The sequence below is a fragment of the Amphimedon queenslandica genome, unplaced genomic scaffold (assembly GCF_000090795.2).
Source record: "Amphimedon queenslandica unplaced genomic scaffold, v1.1 AMPQUscaffold_13268, whole genome shotgun sequence".
NCBI lineage: Eukaryota > Metazoa > Porifera > Demospongiae > Haplosclerida > Niphatidae > Amphimedon > Amphimedon queenslandica.
Window position 1 is genome coordinate 104,458 of NW_003546496.1, and position 19,930 is coordinate 124,387.

A 19,930-nucleotide genomic window follows, 5' to 3' on the forward strand; every position below is an offset into this window, starting at 1 on the left:
ATAACATCAGCTTGTTGTATTGTCGACAGGCGATGAGCTATTATGAATGTTGTTCGTCCTTCCCTTGCTTTATCCAGTGCCTCTTGTACAATCTTCTCACTCTCTGTGTCAAGAGCTGAGGTAGCTTCATCCAGTAGGAGTATCTTTGGGTCTCTCACTAGAGCTCTTGCTATAGCAATACGTTGTTTCTGTCCACCACTCAACTGAGCTCCTTTGTCCCCTACTAAAGTATTGTATCTATCAGGTAGCTCTGATATAAAGTTGTGAGCGTTTGCTGCACGAGCTGCTGCCTCTATCTCTTCTGTAGTAGCTCCTTCTTTTCCATAGCTAATATTCTCAGCAATTGTAGTGTCAAACAGTACAGGCTCCTGTGATACTACACCAATGTTACTCCTCAACCACTTCAAATTGAGCTCCTTAATATCATAACCACCAACAGTAATCTATTATAGAGACACATAAAATAATTACTGATAAAATAATATGACTCACTTGTCCACCCAAAGGATTATAAAATCTTTGTATCAGTGATATGACTGTGCTCTTACCAGATCCGCTGGATCCAACCAGTGCTACAGTCTGTCCAACATCAACCTGTAGGTCCAGACCAGTCAGTACTGGTACATCAGGTCTTGCTGGATATCTAAACACGACGTCTTTAAATGTAATGGACGGCTTGAAATCATCAGGTTTGAGTCCTTCGTCTGAATCAGAATTAATAGGAGGCTCCTAGATGTAATAGTAAGATAAATAGCATTTTAAAACTTAACCCACTCTATCAATAATTTCAAATATTTCTCCAGCTGCTCCTGTGGCATTCACTACACTCTCAATGCTAGGAGTGGCCTGACCCAGTGAGAGTGATCCCACTAGTATAGCATAGAACACTGCCAGCATATCACCGGCTAGGAGGATCTCCACTGATATCAGATACCCACCAAACCTGTTGAGACAAAATGCCATAAAACACATATCATATGTAACACATACATGCAGAACAATTACTTGCATGTAAATGTACATGTACATGTACATTTACATACACAATGTAAGTATAGTATGCCAAACTCTGAACAGTTGAATTAAAAATGTATGTAGTAAAATGTAGTATGAGTTTTCCAAAATTGTCTCAGAAACACGATAATATGCTCTGATTCAAATAAATGTTTAAATCAATTGCAGCATTTTTAGAGTCATTTCCAGTTGCATTTTGAGCTTATCACGACTTGAAAAATGGCTCAAATTACACGTATAATTAAGAAATTATTTTTTTTAATTGACAAAAGCTCACCAGAAAGCAACAGCATAAATGATAAACACAATGATATAGAATGAGCCGAGACTGGCACCAACTGCTGCTCCTTTCTTACCACCAACTTTCCTAGCATCCTCCAACTGAGACTCGTATCTACGAGAGAGAGAAAGAAGAGAGAGAGAGAGAGAGAGAGAGAGAAAAGTACTACACATAAATAAAAAAATTTAAGGCTTATATCCTCGTATTTCCATTGAATTCATTCAGCAAAATACAATGCATGTACATGTACTTACATGTATACAGGCACTGCAGTATGTATAGGGAGAAACCATGTTTATGTAACCTCACTGATGTGGTTAATGAATTTAAAATTGTGGGGCGCTGCGCACTACATCATTGTCTTTCTCTGTTCTTACATGTACGTACAGTGAGGACTGTTTCACTCTTCTATTTCTAAAATCTACTGCTGAGAAATGGCTGCTGTCAGTCTACTTGTTACCATCATCTTGTTTGCTGTTGGAACAGAGTCTTTCCCTTTGATGAATTTGTATGGCTATGTACATAGTCAGTTTGGTACTCATTTGTATACATACAATACATCAATAATTGGATATGCTGTTCGTGATAGAATAGGCCAAAATAGCTACAGATCAGAAGGAATTGTTTGTCTTTTGGACTCAGATGGATCTGGTAAGAATCATAATTTATTCTTCTTTTTTTATTTAATGCAGCAGGGCAACCTTTCCATCATTACGGTAAAAAAAACTCGCTTGAAAATTTGTACACAACCAATACAAGTGAAGTTATTGGAAAGGCCTATGAACATAAAGGAATTGTTGGGTATTGTTATTCAGAACAACAGCTACACACAGTTCCTCTTTATCGATACAAGAAAACTGTGCGACTAGGTTTCGTTGATCACTATTACACAACAGATCCTAATAAGATTGGCCTCGTGACTCCTGGCACTACTGGAAACAATGGATACACTTTTGAAGGAGTTGCCTGCTTTGTGTACGATGTGAAGTATCATTAAAACTACATGTATGCACACATACTTAAATGCATGATGATAGTAGGCTAGTTTGAATAAGTATTATTATGACAATTTTCATTGAATTTATTCAACATTATTATACAGGCACTAGGGTAAAACCACCATGTTTATGTAACCTCACTGATGTGGTTAATGAATTTAAAATTGCAGGGCGCTGCGCACTACATCATTGTCTCACATACAGTGTGAGCTGTTTCACTCTTCTATTTCTAAAATCTACTGCTGAGAAATGGCTGCTGTCAGTCTACTTGCTACCATCATTTTGTTTGCTGTTGGAATAGAGTCTTTCCCTTTAATGAATTTGTATGGCTATGTACACAAAGATTTTAATACTCATTTTTATACATACAATGCATCTATAATTGGATATATTGTTCGTGGGAGAATAGGCATAAATGGCTACAAATCAGAAGGAATTATTTGTCTTTTGGACTCAGGTGGTTCTGGTAAGCAACTAATTTATTATATTTTTTTCTATCTTTATTTACATGTACTTGGTCTACAGGAAAACCATTCCACCATTATGAAAATAGAGACAGTACGTTTGAAAATTTGTACACAATCAATACGAGTGAAGTTATTGGAAAGGACTATGTATATAAAGGAATTGTTGGGTATTGTTATCCAAAACAACAGCCACACACTGTTCCTCTTTATCGATACAAGAAAAATATAGAAGTACTTATACATGGATCCAGAGTACAAATCATCGATCATTATTATACAACGGATCCTAATAAGATTGGTATTGTAACTCCTGGCACTACTGGAAACAATGGATATATTTATGAAGGGATTGCTTGCTTTGTGTATAATGTCAAGTATCCTTAAAACTATGTTTGTAATTCATGTGATTTTTTGGGTTTTGATAATTTTTGGTTTTTCCTGCAAAAAAACTACTCCCATTGAGTTATACACGTGATACATGATAGCTGTGCTGCATTATGCAAATACATGTACATGTATGTACATGTATATGGTGTCTGGTATAGAAATAATTATGATTTCACTGTTATAAAAATGATTGCAATAAACATTGGAGTACATCATTACTATTATTACTTCCCTTGTCTCTTAAAATCCACCCCTAAAGGCATACCTTAAATGCATAGATAGCAAGAGTGGAGTTATTGTACAAGAAGAGTATGTAAAAAGCATGTGGCAACTGGCATGCTTTGAATTTCCAGATAAAACTGGGATGAAATATACACACATAGATTAAGCAGCTTAAAGTACAGGGTTCACTAATCTCTCTCCTCATTCATTACCTGTCCACTTCTTTATATTCTCCTCCAAAGGCTACTACAGTTCTAACTGATGATAGGACCTCTTCAGCAATAGCACCTGCACCAGCATATAACTTCTGCTCTTGACTTGTAAACGAAGCAGCAACCTTAATATTGGAGGCATTACATTTCACAACAATCAACAAAATAATTTGTGAGCTCTACCTTAACACTTTCCCCTCTGTTCCCCTCCTCTCTCCCTCCCTCCCTCCCCCCTCTCTCTCTCCTCTCTCTCCCTCTCTCTCTCTCCCTCCCTCTCTCTCTGCTTACTCTATAAAAGATAATGCCAGCTACTGCCATGAATGGAGTGATGAATGTCAGTAGTAAGGCAAGTTGCCATCCTCTTATAAACCCAACCACAAACCCAGCAAAGAATGTGGTCAGCCACTGAATGAGTGTTGCAAACTTATCCCCAATACCATCGCTGAACTTGTCAACATTTCTAGACAAAGGGGAGGGAAGGAGGTGATAATACTATTAATAAGAGAGTTATGTTGTACATGTAAAGGTCCATCAAGTACATGTGAAATGAATGAAAAGAGAAGGTTTTAAACCCTCAAGAACTGAACTGACAAATTGTTGACATATTAAGCCCACCATCCACTATTTAACTTTGTTGAAAGCAACTTTGTGGGTTACTTTGATGTGCTGTCAGCTCTGTTGCCTGAAATAGAACTGACGGGGCAACAGAGTTGCCATAAGATCAAAGTAACCACAAAATTGCTTTTAACAAAGTTGAATAGTGGATGGTGGGCTTTACACATGACACAGCTATAGTACATCTACTCCTTGTAATTTCTTGATATGCATTGAAATGTAGGACAATAAGTGTTAGCCACACTGAATGCACAGTTTAGAATATCTACATGCATGCTGCAATGTGGTCTACACACAGCTGAAAGGATACAATTAAATTAGTCTGAAGGTGAAGCCAAGAGCAATAATAGATCATGGTTGATTATGCAATAAAGTGTAGGTAATTCAATTAAGTAGATATTCAGCTCACTCTTGTTGTAGTACGGCTAACTCCCCCACATCATTGCAGTCAAACCAGCCAATGTCTTGCTTTAAGAAAGAAGAGTACAGCTTCACCCTTACTCTATACACTTGTCTCTCTGATGCAAGTTTCATCGTCATCGTCTGAATGCTACCCAGTATAAAAGAGCCGCCACTAATAATCAGAAACAGATATATGACCCATAAGATACCGTCGATCCCTCCTCGTCCAAAAAAGAAGGTATCGTTTGAATAACAAACCGCCTCTTGACTGAAACTGGTGAACTGGCTCTGGACGCAGCGACAAGTATCCGTCGTAACAAGAAGGGTGTACTCGGAATTGGTTGCTAGCTCTCGAAGGACTTTAAAATTAGTATCTAGCCCATCAATGGCTTCACTTGAGTAGTTAGAAATCAAACAGCCAAGCCAGCTTAATTCATCAAATGTTGTCGTGTTACTATTAGAGATTGCGTTAAATGCTAAGACGGTTAGAGTTGTGATATTTGTGTCTGTCGCAAGAATATTAGGTGTGATGGTTAAGGTAGCAATGGCAGACGTAACGTTAGGAAGACTCCCGTTCTCGACAAACATAAAGTTTCCATAAATGCTAGAGATATTTGTTTGGATTTCTGAAAAGACTTGACGCGAGATGTCGTGATTGAAGAAGAGGTTGGTGAGGTCCCCAAACACGTACATGGCGCCAGGGAGAGCACAGCCATGAAGGATGGCAGATATGATGCTGATTGATATCAGGAGCCAATCAAAGGCTGTCGCAAAACGAAACTAAAGGGGAAAAGGAGTAAAATAAGTGGGAGAAAGTCAAATGACACAAAGTTGGTATGTATAAAATAAAACTCAACTAATTTGTGAACAGGGACAGGTTTCACACCTTCCTCGCTTTCCTTCTCTGTCTCCCTATAGCACAACAAGGTGGGTCAAAGAGGGTATATATATACTAAAGTTAAGTCCTCACTTTGTTGTGGGGGGTGTCGGTTCAGCCATAGCAGGGCTAGTCTTGTCATCAATCTCGAAGCTAATCTCCTCAGCCTTCGCTTCTTCTTCAGTAGGAGGATCATCATGAGAGGCTTCAGGTTGATCCTCGGGCTTATTAAAAGCAACACGAACAGTGCCAGGGTCTTCCTTTGAGACAGAAATGCTGGCGGAGCTTTCTTGCAAATCAGCCATGATTGAAAAAAATAAATGGCGGATGATTGCCCGCAAAGCAATATAGGCGTGGGCGGATAATTAATTAAATACATGCATATCAATTAATTTTCATTTTACGAGTCCTCACTTGTTGACACTACTGACCTGTCAGTCTCGAATTCTCAGTCCTCCATAGATCATTGCTGTATTCTAGATTCCTAAAAAACGCACAATCAGTGGGTTCTCTCTCCCTCTCACCTCATACGTCATGATAACGCAGAAACAATACACAGAACCGAGTAGGAAAAGAAGGACTGGGCTCTGCCTTCCTCCATTAGAGAACTGTCAAAAGATTTGTTGTAAAAAGCAAAGAGGGATGCTTAGAAAGAGGTTACAATGCTCAATTATACTGCTAGAGATCTAATGCTTGCATTCTGCAGCAGCAGCTAGATCTATAATCACCTGCTATATGTATATATACATTATCTCAGTCTTTTTTTTACTTGTAGTAAACACAGGGCTTCATCATGCAAGAAGTCAATAGCTCAGTGGGAACCTTCCTATGTCTCTACATACTCTGATGACTTCAATGCTAAACTAGCTCCAATTAGAATGAAGGTTAGACCTAAGCTGAAAGTGGAGAGTGTACATGCAGAATGATGACTGAGATACCTCAATGTGAATGTATTGAAGGATGCTGCTGCATGCAATCCTTCAGCCAAAGGATATTTTATTGAAAAGTATATTAGATCTACCAGATACACTGATAGATGACACAACTTCATAAAAAACAGGAGGATGCCATAATTTTTTCAAATCAGGGTGACACCCAGCAAGTTGACAACGGTTACAATTATTAAGTTAATATTCGCGCTATTATTATAATGACAGCTTAATTGATGCCAAATATTTCTTGCCAAACTCCAGTATGGTTTTTACATGTATGCACATGTAGGTTGTGATAACAAAAGAAACAGACTCACATCTTTCTATTGGTGGCCTAGTCCCTAACGTGACACCAGAGCCAGCTCTGCTACGTCACATGCACTTCCAATCAAACTACAACAATACCTATCAGGGAAGAAAGAAAGACACCAAAACTATGAACACAATAGTAGAGGAGATAGAAGAAGAAGATAATGGAAAAGAGCCTGAAAATAGCCAAAAGGGAGGTGGAGGGAAGAAAAAGGAGGATGAGGCCAGATATTCTCTCCCAAAAGTGTTTGATAGCACAAAGACACAGCCAAGAATCCTGTCCATATTTCAGCAGGACTATCAGGTTCCATATCTGACAGAAAATCTAAAGCCTCCTTCAAAGAGACGTCCAGTTGATTGCTACAGACCATGTGAGTATTTTATGATTATACATTTAAACTATGATTTGTACACTCCTCTTCCCTACATCTTCTCTCTCTTTCTCTCGTTATTTTCTCAGTGCCTTTGGTTTCTCAAGGATATGTGATGCAGACTTCTTATGACAGGGACTATGGGAGGATTAAGCTACCAGAGCTGGAGTTTGTCTCACCAAATGGTAAGGCCACTGAAGGAAAATATCTGAGTCTCTTCTTCTAAGTTGCATGTGCTTATTCTCATTTTGTTCTTCCTTTTCAGGTAAGCTGCAAAGAGATAAGAATAAAGTCCAATTCAAGGACAGTTATTGCATTTAACGTGCCGATTTCAATTGTCAAAACTATTACTGTGTACTTTAACAATAAATAGATTATTTCACATTAATTTTACCTTAAAAATTACAAAAACAATTTATTTAAAAGTTTTCTTAAGTTGTGTCAGTCTGTCACTGTCAGATTCCACTGTTGCTTGAAGCTTTGAGAACAAATCTTGAAGCTATAAAAGACAAGTCAAATTACACATTATTTGTTGCATAAATATATTTTAGTTCCAATTATTAATTTTAAGTTTTTTTTGCAAAAATATCTCCTCAAGGTGATGACCACCTATGACATGAAAACTTTGATTTAAATGTATGTTCATGTAGGTAATAAGTTTTATAAAAGGAATAGTGAAATTTTAATTTTTAAATTAGCGACTTTGATTGCTCATTCTTATGTAGGTTATTTTACATGTAGCACAGTAGAGTATCCTTGCATTGAGGTACTATGGTAGTACACTTTATAGTATCAGTGCAATATGAAAGCCAACTAGTCACTATAACTTGGACTGACACCTCAACCATAAAATAATGCATGGTGACAGAATCAGGTGATGCTAATAAAATCTGATTGGTCAGGTAGCTTATTTGCTAATGAATAATAATAAGCTAAATGCTCTAGTATATAAGGAGGCAAAAATAGCATTGAATCACTTTTGAATATCTTGTGGAAAGACAAAAGAATCTCAACAAAAAACTCTATCAAGAAAAGGAATCATGAAAACTTTGCTCTCACTCTTCTGTCTGGTTACTTACCTGACCTGTGCTCTGAGGTATGTTAAAACATTACTGCATAAAAATTATCCTTTCTCTTATTGTACATGCAGTGCTAATGTAAATATTGAAAGCTGTACAGGTGCTACTTTAGTTGGTGAGGGAGAAGACTCTGACACAATTGTGGCTCATAGGAGGCTTTGTGCTGGCATTGATAAAGCTATAGCTAATATTGGTGACAATGAAGACTTTGTGACCTGGCTGGGTGAATATACTCCAGAAAGAGCTGATAAGGTCAAAGATTCATTCAAGGCTATAAAAGACGCCTTGAATCAAAATCAAATTGAATATCTTGGAAACTTTAAGGGTTGTACTAATGGAGAAGCAGCTGATCCAGTCAAAGGTCGGCCCATGCTCGGTCTCTGTGAGCCTTATTACGGATTCCAGCTTGACTGCAGTGGGACTGTGGAGTCTAAGGAATTCACACTGATCACCTTTTGGGATTACGCTTATGGTGGGGGTCGATATGGAGGTCCGGGAAGTGGCGAAAAAGATCCTGAAATCTTCAAAATGATAGCAAGGGACCATCCTAATATTGCTATCATAGATTACTACAACATCGGGTTCTTTTACTGCGCCTCTCAGAAATAAGCCAAGAACTCATAGAAATAAGCCAAGAACTATGATATAGCTTATTTTGCTATACTTAATTGTACATTTTTGCTTATTATCTTGGCTTATGATAATAATAATAATAATAATAATAATAATAATAATAATAATAAAACTATTATTCAACATGAGAGAGCTAGGGAGGAAGGAATGTCTAATTTTTCTTGCAGCTGAATGGGCAATAAATAATGATTTGAAAATCAATTATAGGCCGTTTGTGTACATACATGTACAATGATACCTCAGGTCAGCCTCCTATACTTATCAGTCCTCAATACAGATAGGGATGTCCTTATTTCAGAGGTATTTCAGTACTAATATTAAATGTTGTCCTTAGTATATAGAAGTACCATGCAGAGTGAATGTTACTTTGCCGTCTAGTATAGACATTTATTTTATTTATTTCCTGTTCAAACAGAATCAATCATCCCCCATGCATTGAATGAATAAAATGGCAAATACATTGTAACTCAAATTACTTGATCTTTTACCACAGTATCAGAATAAAAACTGATGAACAATAAATTGCTTCTTTTCAATGATTTACAAATCTAATATTATTGGGTCCTATTTTGTTTTACCATTATCATCTTGCACTAAATTATTAAATATTTTGCTCTGCAAGGTTAGAATGTCCTTGTATTGAGGTACTATGGTAGTACACTTTATAGTGTCAGTGCAATATGAAAGCCAACTAGTCACTATAACTTGGACTGACACCTCAAACGTAGAGTAATACTGAGGTGTCAGTCCAAGTTATAGTGACTAGTTGGCTTTGACAGAATAAGGTGATATTAATACTGATGTCCTTATCACAGAGGCACATGTACTTCAGTACTAATATTAAAAGTGTCCTAGTATATAGAGGTGTCATGCAGAGTAAATGTCACTTTACTGTCTAATATAGACATTTAGTTCTCTGCTATTCAAACAGGATGAATGAAATGGCAAATACTCAAAACTCACTCTTGCTTTTTCTTTATTTACAAATCTAATATTATCGAGTTACCATTATCATCATGAACTAAATCATTAAATATTTTGCTCTGCAAGAAGGTTAGAGTGTCCTTGTATTGAGGTGCTGTGGTAGTACACTTTATAGTGTCAGTGCAATATGAAAGCCAACTAGTCACTATAACTTGGACTGACACCTCAAATGTAGAGTAATGCATAGTAACTCACCATTATGCATTACTCTATGTTTAAGGTGTCAGTCCAAGTTATAGTGACTAGTTGGCTTTGACAGAATGAGGTGATATTAATACTGATGTCCTTACCACAGAGGCACATGTACTTCAGTACTAATATTGAAAGTGTCCTAGTATATAGAGGTATCATGCAGAGTGAATGTCACTTTACTGTCTAATATAGACATTTAGTTCTCTGCTATTCAAACAGGATGAATAAAATGGCAAATACTCAAAACTCAATCTTGCTTTTTCTTTATTTATTTCTTTATTTTTTTTCTTTATTTTCTTTATTAAAATTGCTTCTTTTCAATGATTTACAAATCTAATATTATTGGGTCCTATTTTATTTTACCATTATCATATTGAACTAAATCATTAAATATTTTGCTCTGCAAGAAGGTTAGAATGTCCTTGTATTGAGGTACTGTGGTAGTACACTTTATAGTATCAGTGCAGTATGAAAGCCAACTAGTCACTATAACTTGGACTGACACCTCAAATGTAGAGTAATGCATAGTAACTCACGATTATGCATTACTCTATGTTTAAGGTGTCAATCCAAGTTATAGTGACTAGTTGGCTTTGACAGAATGAGGTGATATTAATACTGATGTCCTTATTACAGAGGCACATATACTTCAGTACTAATATTGAAAGTGTCCTGGTATAGAGGTGTCATGCAGAGTGAATGTCACTTTCCCATCTAATATAGACATTTAGTTCTCTGCTATTCAAACAAGATGAATAAAATGGCAAATACTCAAAACTCACTCTTGCTTTTTCTTTATTTACAAATCTAATATTATCAAGTCCTATTTTATTTTACCATTACCATCTTGAACTAAATCATTAAATATTTTGCTCTGCAAGAAGGTTAAGATGTCCTTGTATTGAGGTACTATGGTAGTACACTTTATAGTGTAAGTGCAATATGAAAGCCAACTAGTCACTATAACTTGGACTGACACCTCAAACGTAGAGTAATGTATAGTGAGTTACTGAGGTGTCAGTCCAAGTTATAGTGCCTAGTTGGCTTTCATATTAGCAACAGAATCAGGTGATGCTAATAAATCTGATTGTTCAGATAGCTTAATTGCTCATAAAATATTAATGAGCTACATCCTCCAGTATATAAGTTATAACGAGGTGAAAAATAGCATTGAATCATTTTTGAATATCTTGTGAAAAGACGATATAATCAAAAAAGGAAAGGAATCACGAAGACTCTTCTACTTTCATTCTTCTGTTTGGTTACTTACTTGACCTGTACTCTGAGGTATGTTAAAACATTACAGCATAAAATTACTTTCTCTCTTATACATGCAGTGCTAATGTTAATATTCAAAGCTGTACAGATGCTAAGTTCTATCATGGTGATAATCAAAACAAAGAAACACTTGCAGCTAATAGGAGGCTTTGTGCTGGTATTGCTAAAGCTATAGCTAATATCAGTGACAATGAAGACTACGTGACCTGGCTGGGTGAATATACTCCGGAGAGAGCTGCTAAGGTTAAGGATTCATTAACAAATATAAAAGATTCTTTGAATGAAAAAGATGTTGGCTATGTCAATAATCATCACCCCTGCCATGGAGAAGCAGCTGCAGCAAGAGTAAATTATCTGAGGCTTTTTCTCTGTGAGCCTTATTACGGATACCAGCTTGACTGTAGTGGGACTGTGGAGTCTAAGGAATTCACACTGATCAGCTTTTGGGATAAAGCCTATGGTGGAGGAATATTTGGAGCTGCTGGGGACGGCCGAAAAGATCCTGAATTTTTCAAAGCTCTAGCCAAGCAACATCCTGATTATGCCATTGAGAACTATTACAGCATTGGGTTCTTTTACTGTGCCTCTCAGAAATGATCAGGATGCTTCTAAAGCCAAGAACTGTAGGACTCATGCAACACTATAGGACATGCACAGTTTATTTTGCTACTTTATTTCACATTTTTGGTAGTTAATTATCTTGGCTTAATAATAATAATTATATTCAACAAGAGAAAGCTACTGTACATGCATTGTTATAGGGAGGGAGAGATTAGGTGTAATTTTGGTAAAAAAAAATCCTGTACAAAGTTGGCAAGCCAACTAGTCACTATAACTTGGACTGACATCTCAACCATACAGTAATTAATGCATAGTCAATACTCTATGGTTGAGGTGTCAGTCCAAGTTATAGTGACTAGTTGGCTTTGACAGAATGAGTTGATATTAAATTATTAATACTGATGTCCCTATTACAGAGGCACATGTATTTCAGTACTAATATTGAAAGTGTCCTGGTACTGAAAAGCATGCTAAGTGAGCATAAACTGACAGCAATACAATGATACATACATGTACATGGCTTTTGGAGCAACTTTAAAAATTTATGAAAAAATCCAATTTTGTTTGGAATCTGTCAGTTCAAACTTTCCACATAGCATAAGTAGATGTATAGGTATGATCTGAAAAATTATAAAAATAAAACTCTCTCCTAGCTATTTTGTACTATATAGTACAGGATGCTATGTCAAACTCTGGAGCAATTTTAAACAAGATGCTGAGAACTACGCCAAAGCCTGTACAAAACCCTGGGTTGATTGCTAATAGATTATCAATAGATACATATACTCTAGATGATGGTGCTCACCCAATGTAGTGATATTGTGTTACTTACTGATGATTTTTCTGTCTTGCTCAACATGAGGAGTGAGAGTGAAAAACGAGGATACTCCGAAAGGTTTGATAAAATGTCTTCAATCTGAGCTACATCCCTAACCTCAAAGTGCTATGCATAGTTAAAAAAGACACTAAGATAATAATAATAATTTCAATTAACTAATTCGTCTAACAATGAAGCCACACTAAATAAAATAATGAAAAGATGTAGTATATCACTTACTTCATTTAAAACTTTAATAATGTCACCAATAAGAGTACCACTATTACACATAATAGGTTAAAAATGTTGCATATACATGTACATGTACATTACCTTGTCTCAGCTCTCAATAAATGAGGAAGGGACTCCTTTGGTAGGCTGATCAGTAATCTAATAATAGTAACATCTAATAATAGTAACATACCATACAAGGCAATAAAAAGCAAATCTTCTATCCCTTAACTAGTTTATATCTACATGTACATGTACATGACAGTATGACTACATACAGGTTTTCCCCACAGGATTTTGGCATAGTGCTTGACCTTCAGTAAATTTTTAAAGTTACTCAAAATCAGGTCAAAATCTCTGTACTATAGTACAGGGACTGAATAAATCCAAAAAAATTTAAACTACAGTATATATAGCCTCCCCATCAGTAGTAGTCCTCACTTGTATTGATCGAGTGTTCTTCCTTTTCTCTGTCTCCATTCACGAGCTAGTTCCTGTGGGCTGGTCGGGTGATGACACTCTCCTAATCCACCTCCATCAGGTGACTCACCACTGGCCACTAATGCCACTGGATTCCAAGGTTGCTGACAAGATGAGCCTATGATATCCTCTCGATCCAAGGCTTTGATATGAGAGGCTTTGACTATATCTCTAAATATAAGGAGGAGTGGCTCGATTTTCGCAAATTTGCATGATAAGAGCTTGTTATTTTTTAAATTATTTTCTATGGTGCTGTTTCTTAGCTGCAATACCTGAATTCTTCATAAGTTCCAACTCTTTGGTGAATGGCTCTAAATTTGGCGTCATTTTCTCTCTGATATCTCCTGTCTGCTTCCAAAGCAGAAGCCATTTCCCTCTCTAAAGAGCTGACATTAATATCCGCCATCTTTAAAACAAACCCCACCTAAAACCACGCCCATAAATGTAACCACGCCTATAAACAAAATGGCGTCTTTGAATTATTTATCTCTTCTTCAAAACTCCCTACGCAGCCTCAGAATTCAAAGAGAGGCTTGTATATCTTTGACGAATACGTCCATATATCGTTTTAAGTCCACCCTGTCCTCGGATCAGCGTGATCTGATAGCCAACGGGCCCAGTCTTGATGATTTTGTGAGTGGTAACGCTCCCAGCACTCCAGAAGAGCTTAAGAGGAAAAAGAGACAGCGTCTCCCTTTACCAAACTGGCTGAGAACTGAAGTTCCCAAAGGAAAGAACTTTCATCGCCTCAAGGAGGATCTGCGTCGACTAAAGCTTCACACAGTGAGATATTAAAACAATTATTTTGTTCCTTGTGTTGACCACACCTCTTTGCACACCCATTTATGTGTTTAGGTATGTGAAGAGGCTCGTTGTCCTAATATTGGAGAATGTTGGGGAGGAGGGGAGCATCAAACGGCCACAGCAACAATAATGGTAATGAAATAATAATAATTGTACATGTACATGTATGTGAGATTTGTTTTTTAGCTGTTTTTTAAAAGCATAGACTATAGCCCATGGTTTTTTCCAAAAAATGGCTCCGAAATCATCCCCAGTTTTTATTACATTTTCTGATACATATTGATGTCCTTATGCTGTGTAAAAAGTTTGAGCCGATTCCGACTTCAAATTTTTGAGTTATGGCCATTTTAGAAAATTGGCTGTTTTTTTTGAAAAAATCCCTGTACTATAGCCCATAGTTTTTTCCAAAAAATGGCTCCGAAATTACCTCCTATTTTTATTACATTTTCTGATACATATTGATATCCTTATGCTGTGTAAAAAGTTTGAGCCGATTCCGACTTCAAATTTTTGAATTATGGCCATTTTAGAAAATTGGCTGTTTTCCGAAAAAATCCGTGTACTATAGCCCATGGTTTTTTCCAAAAAATGGCTCCGAAATTACCCCCAATTTTTATTGCATTTCCTGATGCATATTGATGTCCTTATGTTGTGTAAAAAGTTTGAGCCGATTCCGACTTCAAATTTTTGAGTTATGGCCATTTTAGAAAATTGGCTGTTTTCCGAAAAAATCCCTGTACTATAGCCCATAGTTTTTTCCAAAAAATGGCTCCGAAATTACCCCCAGTTTTTATTACATTTTCTGATACATATTGATGTACTTATGCTATGTAGAAAGTTTGAGTCAATTCCGACTTCAAATTTTCAAGTTATGGTCATTTTAAAAATAAGCCATTTTTTGAAAAAAAATCCCTGGGCTATAGCCCATGGTTTTTTCCAAAAAATGGCTCCGAAATCACCCCCAGTTTTTATTACATTTTCTGATACATATTGATCAGGGATGGGGCAAGCACTTGAGTGCTTGTGCTTAAAAGTGCTCTAAGCACTTTTCTTCAAGTGCTTGCAATGCTTTCAAGCACTTAGTCTCATTAAAGCACAAATGCTTGTGCTTGTGCTTCAGCACTTTGCTTTGATAGTGCTTATAAGCACATTTTAAAGCATTAAGCACTATTTTGAGTTCATAACACAAAGAGTACATAAAGTCTACGTTATTCTAATCTATCACGTGACTATAAAAATACAGCTTTGTAGTAAATGTAGTTAGTTAGCATCAACACCAATTAAGAGGTTGTTTGGCTTAGCAAAAAAGATCTTCAGATGAGGAATCAACGTATTTATTAGTAAAACTTTATATACATTTCTATTACAGAAATGCTTGAAATAGTGCTTGAAGCACTTTTAAAAGTGCTTGTGCTTGTGCTTAAGCACTTTAATCACAGAAGCCCTTAAAAAATGGTTATGCTTTAAGCACTTTTCAAAGTGCTTGTGCTTGTGCTTAAGCATTTGGGTCAGTGCTTGACCCCAACCCTGATATTGATGTACTTATGCTGTGTAGAAAGTTTGAGCTGATTCCGACTTCAAATTTTTGAGTTATGGCCATTTTTAATAGTAATAAGATACATGTACATGTATAATGATTACAAAATTTACAGTCTTTTTGTAATTTTTGCTGTGTATGTTATTAGGTACTTGGTGATCAGTGCACTCGTGGGTGTAGGTTCTGTTCTGTAAAGACTTCAAAAGCTCCTCCTCCTCCTGATCCAAATGAACCGGTCAACACAGCAGCTGCCATCGCCTCATGGGGACTGGACTATGTAGTACTGACTTCTGTTGATAGAGACGGTGAGGGAGGAAGAGAGGGAAAGAGAGAGGGAAGAAAATTAGAGAATTAGTTAATGTGCATGTATGTACATGTGCATGGGTCTTTGTTTTACATATACGCATATCTTTTTACTTTAAATGTATATGTATTTTATGTAGACATGCCTGATGGAGGTGCAGAGCATTTTGCTGAAACTGTTCGTCAAATTAAAAAGAGGTTAGCTATATGTTTTAATTGACCTGCAGATTCAGCTCCTATTTCTTGTTTTTTTAGAAACTCGTCAATTCTAGTCGAGTGCCTCACTCCTGACTTCAGAGGTGATTTGAAAGGAGTTGAAACTGTTGCTCTCTCTGGACTTGATGTGTATGCTCACAACATTGAGACTGTACAGGAACTCCAATGGTAACTAAACCACACCCACTCATTCCAGCTGGTTCAATAACTATGCATGTATAGACTACTGTAAATCTATTAATAATTGCTATCCATTTTTGATTATTATTTTTATGATTGTCAATGTGCAATCGGTTACCTTAGTTGTAAAAAAGGTTGTTAAATTATTTGGGTTTGCAGTATCATAATTTTAAACAGTTAGGGTTTTACATTATTCCTTACTCTTCTAAGGTTGGTTCGTGATCCTCGTGCTAACTACAAGCAGAGTCTTTCTGTCCTGGAACATGCTAAGACTGTTAAGAGTGACCTCGTGACCAAGAGCTCTATAATGCTAGGAATGGGTGAGACTGACTCTCAAGTACTCCAAGCACTAAAAGGTGATCATTATAACTGTATAATGTTCAAGAAACATTTTAAGTGACTGTTATAAGAGTTACCATTAATTATTTTCTCTATTGTAATGTGTAGATCTTCAAAGTTCTGGTGTTGAGTGTGTTACATTAGGACAATACATGCAGCCAACGAAATGGCATTTGAAAGTAAGAACCCTTACTCCAGCAATCTTGTGTGAATACATGTACATACTTGTACATAATATACCCACATACAATGTATGTACATTATAGGTAAAGGAGTATGTGACGCCTGAAAAGTTTAAGTTCTGGGAGACGGTTGGTAACAAGATGGGTTTCCTCTACACTGCCAGTGGTCCTCTGGTTAGGTCCTCTTATAAAGCCGGAGAGTTCTTTCTAAAGACAGTACTGAGGGAGAGGCAAGGCAAAACAGCAGCTGATAATGTGCAGTGACTTTAAATGAAATATTTTATTTTTTAATGCAATCTGGTACACAGCATTCTTTCTATTTCATTCATAATAATTATTATTATTATTACTGGTTATTCAATGATTGTATCATTATTATGCATTGTAGTTATGTGTACATAGTATTATGTATTATTATTATTATTATTGTTATTATTATTGTATTATTTATTGTTAACTGCTGATGTATGTTAGCCTTTGAATGGAATCCTAAATAAAAGAATAAAATTTAATATTTACAGTAGATACCATGCATACATGTACATGTACATGTATGTGTACATGTACAATATACACCCTGTACCTTTGGTCTTGATCCATTTCTTGTGGTGGATATTTTAGCTGGTGGTAAATGGTAAGGTATCTTAAGGTCAGCCTCTTGTTTGAGTAGCTGAGAGACAGTTAGTGTCTGTTGTCTGTGGTATGGGGCTGGCTTTGGGACTGGAAGAGGCCTCCTTATATCAAATTGCTAGAAAGAGAGAGAGAGAGGGAAAGCATTTAATTGTACATTAATATGTTCATGTACTGTACATAGTACGGTACATTATGCACATCATGATGTACATGTACATGTATATTATCTACATGTACATGTACATTTACATAAAAGTTTTCTTTATTTCAATTACTTTTGATGTTATGTCTGAAGTTTGTTTTGTTTGCCCACCGATTATGGTACGACTGATCGGATCACGAATGGGCTGTCCTACTTGCCCACTTTCTACCCAAGTAGCTGTTGATAACTATAACGATTAAAATAATAATTAAAAGAGAAGAGATTAGTGATTTCTTACTGCTTCATTGTTTTCTTTAATGACCTCAAGTGGTGGAGGATAGAGAGAGGGAGGAGGAGGGGGAAGAGGGGGAGAGAGAGAAGAGGTGAGAGAGAGTTGATGGTTACATGAATTTGTGGATCTCTCTATTACTTCTTTCTTCTTATTTTCAAAATTACCAAAAACATCAACTAACAATTTCCCATCGTCTGCCTTTAGCGGTGCTCCTCCTCCAGACTTACCCCATGGAGAATAAGCTAAAAATAGTAACAAAGCATTAAAATATAGGGCATTTAAAAAATATATACAAATACCATTACTATCAATATTTGGTTCTTTGTTTCTTCTTTCTCTCATTCTCACTCTTTTTTCTCCAAGTCCATTGAGCCAAGCTCCTACATCTTTCTCTTCTTCCCTTCTCTTCTCCACCAACAGCTTTCCACTGTTGTTTCTCTTAGGGTAGCTATTGCCCCATGGGAAGTAAGGCTCAAATGTCTAATAGAGAAAGAAGAGGTAACAGCACTATTATTGGTCTTCTCCTGTATGTACTGGTTTCACAAAGCCACTTGGTTTATCTTCTATTATCTGTTGCTCTATTCATGTATAATATAAAATGAGATTCAATCTACACTGTACATTAAATTTTTGAGATTTATTAGACATAAATGTACAAGTATTGCTCTAAAATTGTGCATGAAATTGTATTTACCAAGTCTTCTAGCATATCTTGCTTTCTCCTCTTGCTCTTTCTGTAGCATCTCCTTCTCAAGCTCACTCCTTTCTCTTTTCAATTGCTGTGGAGGCTCCATATTTTGGCTTGGTTTATACCTCTGTATAAGGGCAAAGTATTTTTTAGCAGGCAATAATAAATTGTTAGCGTTCGTTAGCAACTTTCGCATAAAATAATGTTATTCATTAGTAGCTGGAAGGTTTTGAATGCTTTAGTGATAAAAGCAAGGAATTTGCTCCAATCTCAAGTATATGCATGTACATGTACAAGTACTTACGAGTGATTGATCTATCTCTTTCTTTAATTGTTTCTGAAATCTCGTGTCAGGATCAGCAACAACTGATGCGTCGACATTACCAGAATCGCTGCGTCTTGGAGCCCCGCCTCCAGGCTTACCAAAAGAACTGTAGAAATCGTCTGATGTTTTTAGCTGAGTCGGAGCCAGGAATCTTCTTCGTTGTGCAAGCAATGTCCCTGATCTGGTGACCTGAATTAGCGTAATTTTAGTATCATGTTGTTAATTTTGTTAATTTTTTTCTCTTACTCTTGGAGCTCCACCACCTCCTCCTCCCCAGGGATGATATGTTTTAAGCATTTCTAAATCCTAGAGACATCATTCACATACAGTATGAACTATTCATAATTTATTATTCCAACTTTTCTTTTTTCTTGCATTTCCTTCTCTTTCTCCAATCGTCTTTTCTCCAAGGCTTGTCGCAAGTCTTCATCTATATTGAAGTAACACTTGTACATGTACATGTATAATTATCAGAAAAATTATAGAAGCAGTCATTTACTCTCAAGGTGATACTTACCTGCTGCCTTTTGCTCTTTAATTCTTCTCATCCTTTGCTCATGCAAACTTCATGAAAAAGATATCATGTCTATTTTTATAACTTAACAATAATGTGCTCACTTTTCGTCCTCTTGTATCTTTACTCTCCGAAATCTCTCACCCCCTTCTTCTCCTTCCCCACCAATAGGTCCCTTACTCTCAACGTTGTCCTTGATAATGGCTTCCAGTAGTTTTGTTCGTCTGTGATGACCGAGGTCTCTCTTAGCAGCACCACTCAGTGTGACACGGGACGTGCTCTGTAGCTCGAAGTAACGCTTGTGGAAGCACCTTAAAGGGCGGCTTATTCTACTTTCCCAGTGAGGCTGCCGGTAAGACATGTTCCTTCAGGTTTCATTGCAGTTATTTACCGGCAGTTGGCGGCAGTCACACGTGGAGTGGTCTTGTTGTCAT

General features: G+C 36.7%; 6 protein-coding genes across 8 annotated transcripts; 3 read left to right on the top strand and 3 right to left on the bottom strand.

Moving 5' to 3' along the window:
• Window positions 1-2: 2 nt before the first annotated feature.
• On the bottom strand, window positions 3-5,803 carry LOC100635867 (multidrug resistance protein 1-like; the record flags this gene model as incomplete). The annotated part of the gene is made up of 9 exons (XM_019999414.1): window positions 5,568-5,803; window positions 5,455-5,509; window positions 4,605-5,377; window positions 3,869-4,040; window positions 3,581-3,705; window positions 1,292-1,408; window positions 775-943; window positions 493-729; window positions 3-443 (listed from the first exon to the last, which is right to left on the bottom strand). Coding segments are annotated over exons 1-9 (2,301 nt in total), but the record flags the coding sequence as incomplete, so codon positions are not given.
• An 80-nt stretch (window positions 5,804-5,883) lies between these two features.
• LOC100635994 (uncharacterized) lies at window positions 5,884-7,500 on the top strand. Its single transcript, XM_003388303.3, has 5 exons — window positions 5,884-6,130; window positions 6,250-6,358; window positions 6,696-7,086; window positions 7,176-7,271; window positions 7,352-7,500. The coding sequence occupies exons 1-5, from the start codon at window positions 6,009-6,011 to the stop codon at window positions 7,405-7,407; spliced, it is 774 nt and encodes a 257-aa protein (XP_003388351.1). The 5' UTR covers window positions 5,884-6,008; the 3' UTR covers window positions 7,408-7,500.
• LOC105313605 (coiled-coil domain-containing protein 103-like) lies at window positions 7,457-13,772 on the bottom strand. The gene is made up of 6 exons (XM_019999433.1): window positions 13,614-13,772; window positions 13,303-13,512; window positions 12,964-13,020; window positions 12,871-12,910; window positions 12,646-12,756; window positions 7,457-7,585 (listed from the first exon to the last, which is right to left on the bottom strand). Exons 1-6 carry the CDS (start codon window positions 13,745-13,747, stop codon window positions 7,502-7,504), a joined length of 636 nt encoding a protein of 211 aa, XP_019854992.1. The 5' UTR covers window positions 13,748-13,772; the 3' UTR covers window positions 7,457-7,501.
• On the top strand, window positions 7,592-8,881 carry LOC109583915 (uncharacterized). The gene is made up of 2 exons (XM_019999434.1): window positions 7,592-8,182; window positions 8,237-8,881. The coding sequence occupies exons 1-2, from the start codon at window positions 8,127-8,129 to the stop codon at window positions 8,772-8,774; spliced, it is 594 nt and encodes a 197-aa protein (XP_019854993.1). The 5' UTR covers window positions 7,592-8,126; the 3' UTR covers window positions 8,775-8,881.
• LOC100636121 (lipoyl synthase, mitochondrial-like) lies at window positions 13,769-17,389 on the top strand. The gene is made up of 8 exons (XM_003388304.3): window positions 13,769-14,124; window positions 14,197-14,277; window positions 15,831-15,987; window positions 16,126-16,183; window positions 16,241-16,369; window positions 16,592-16,737; window positions 16,829-16,899; window positions 16,987-17,389. The coding sequence occupies exons 1-8, from the start codon at window positions 13,807-13,809 to the stop codon at window positions 17,164-17,166; spliced, it is 1,140 nt and encodes a 379-aa protein (XP_003388352.1). The 5' UTR covers window positions 13,769-13,806; the 3' UTR covers window positions 17,167-17,389.
• LOC100636248 (uncharacterized) lies at window positions 17,201-19,930 on the bottom strand. Of its 3 annotated transcripts, XM_019999428.1 has the most exons (13): window positions 19,601-19,929; window positions 19,500-19,546; window positions 19,342-19,412; window positions 19,229-19,288; window positions 18,962-19,171; window positions 18,664-18,784; window positions 18,504-18,547; window positions 18,269-18,449; window positions 18,108-18,211; window positions 17,976-17,999; window positions 17,811-17,924; window positions 17,486-17,650; window positions 17,201-17,391 (listed from the first exon to the last, which is right to left on the bottom strand). In XM_019999428.1, the coding sequence occupies exons 1-13, from the start codon at window positions 19,855-19,857 to the stop codon at window positions 17,356-17,358; spliced, it is 1,434 nt and encodes a 477-aa protein (XP_019854987.1). In that variant the 5' UTR covers window positions 19,858-19,929; the 3' UTR covers window positions 17,201-17,355. The 3 variants fall into 3 exon arrangements, with proteins under 3 accessions (XP_019854987.1, XP_019854986.1, XP_019854985.1); XM_019999427.1 differs by having other exon boundaries at window positions 17,976-18,211; window positions 18,275-18,449; window positions 19,601-19,930; XM_019999426.1 differs by having other exon boundaries at window positions 17,976-18,211.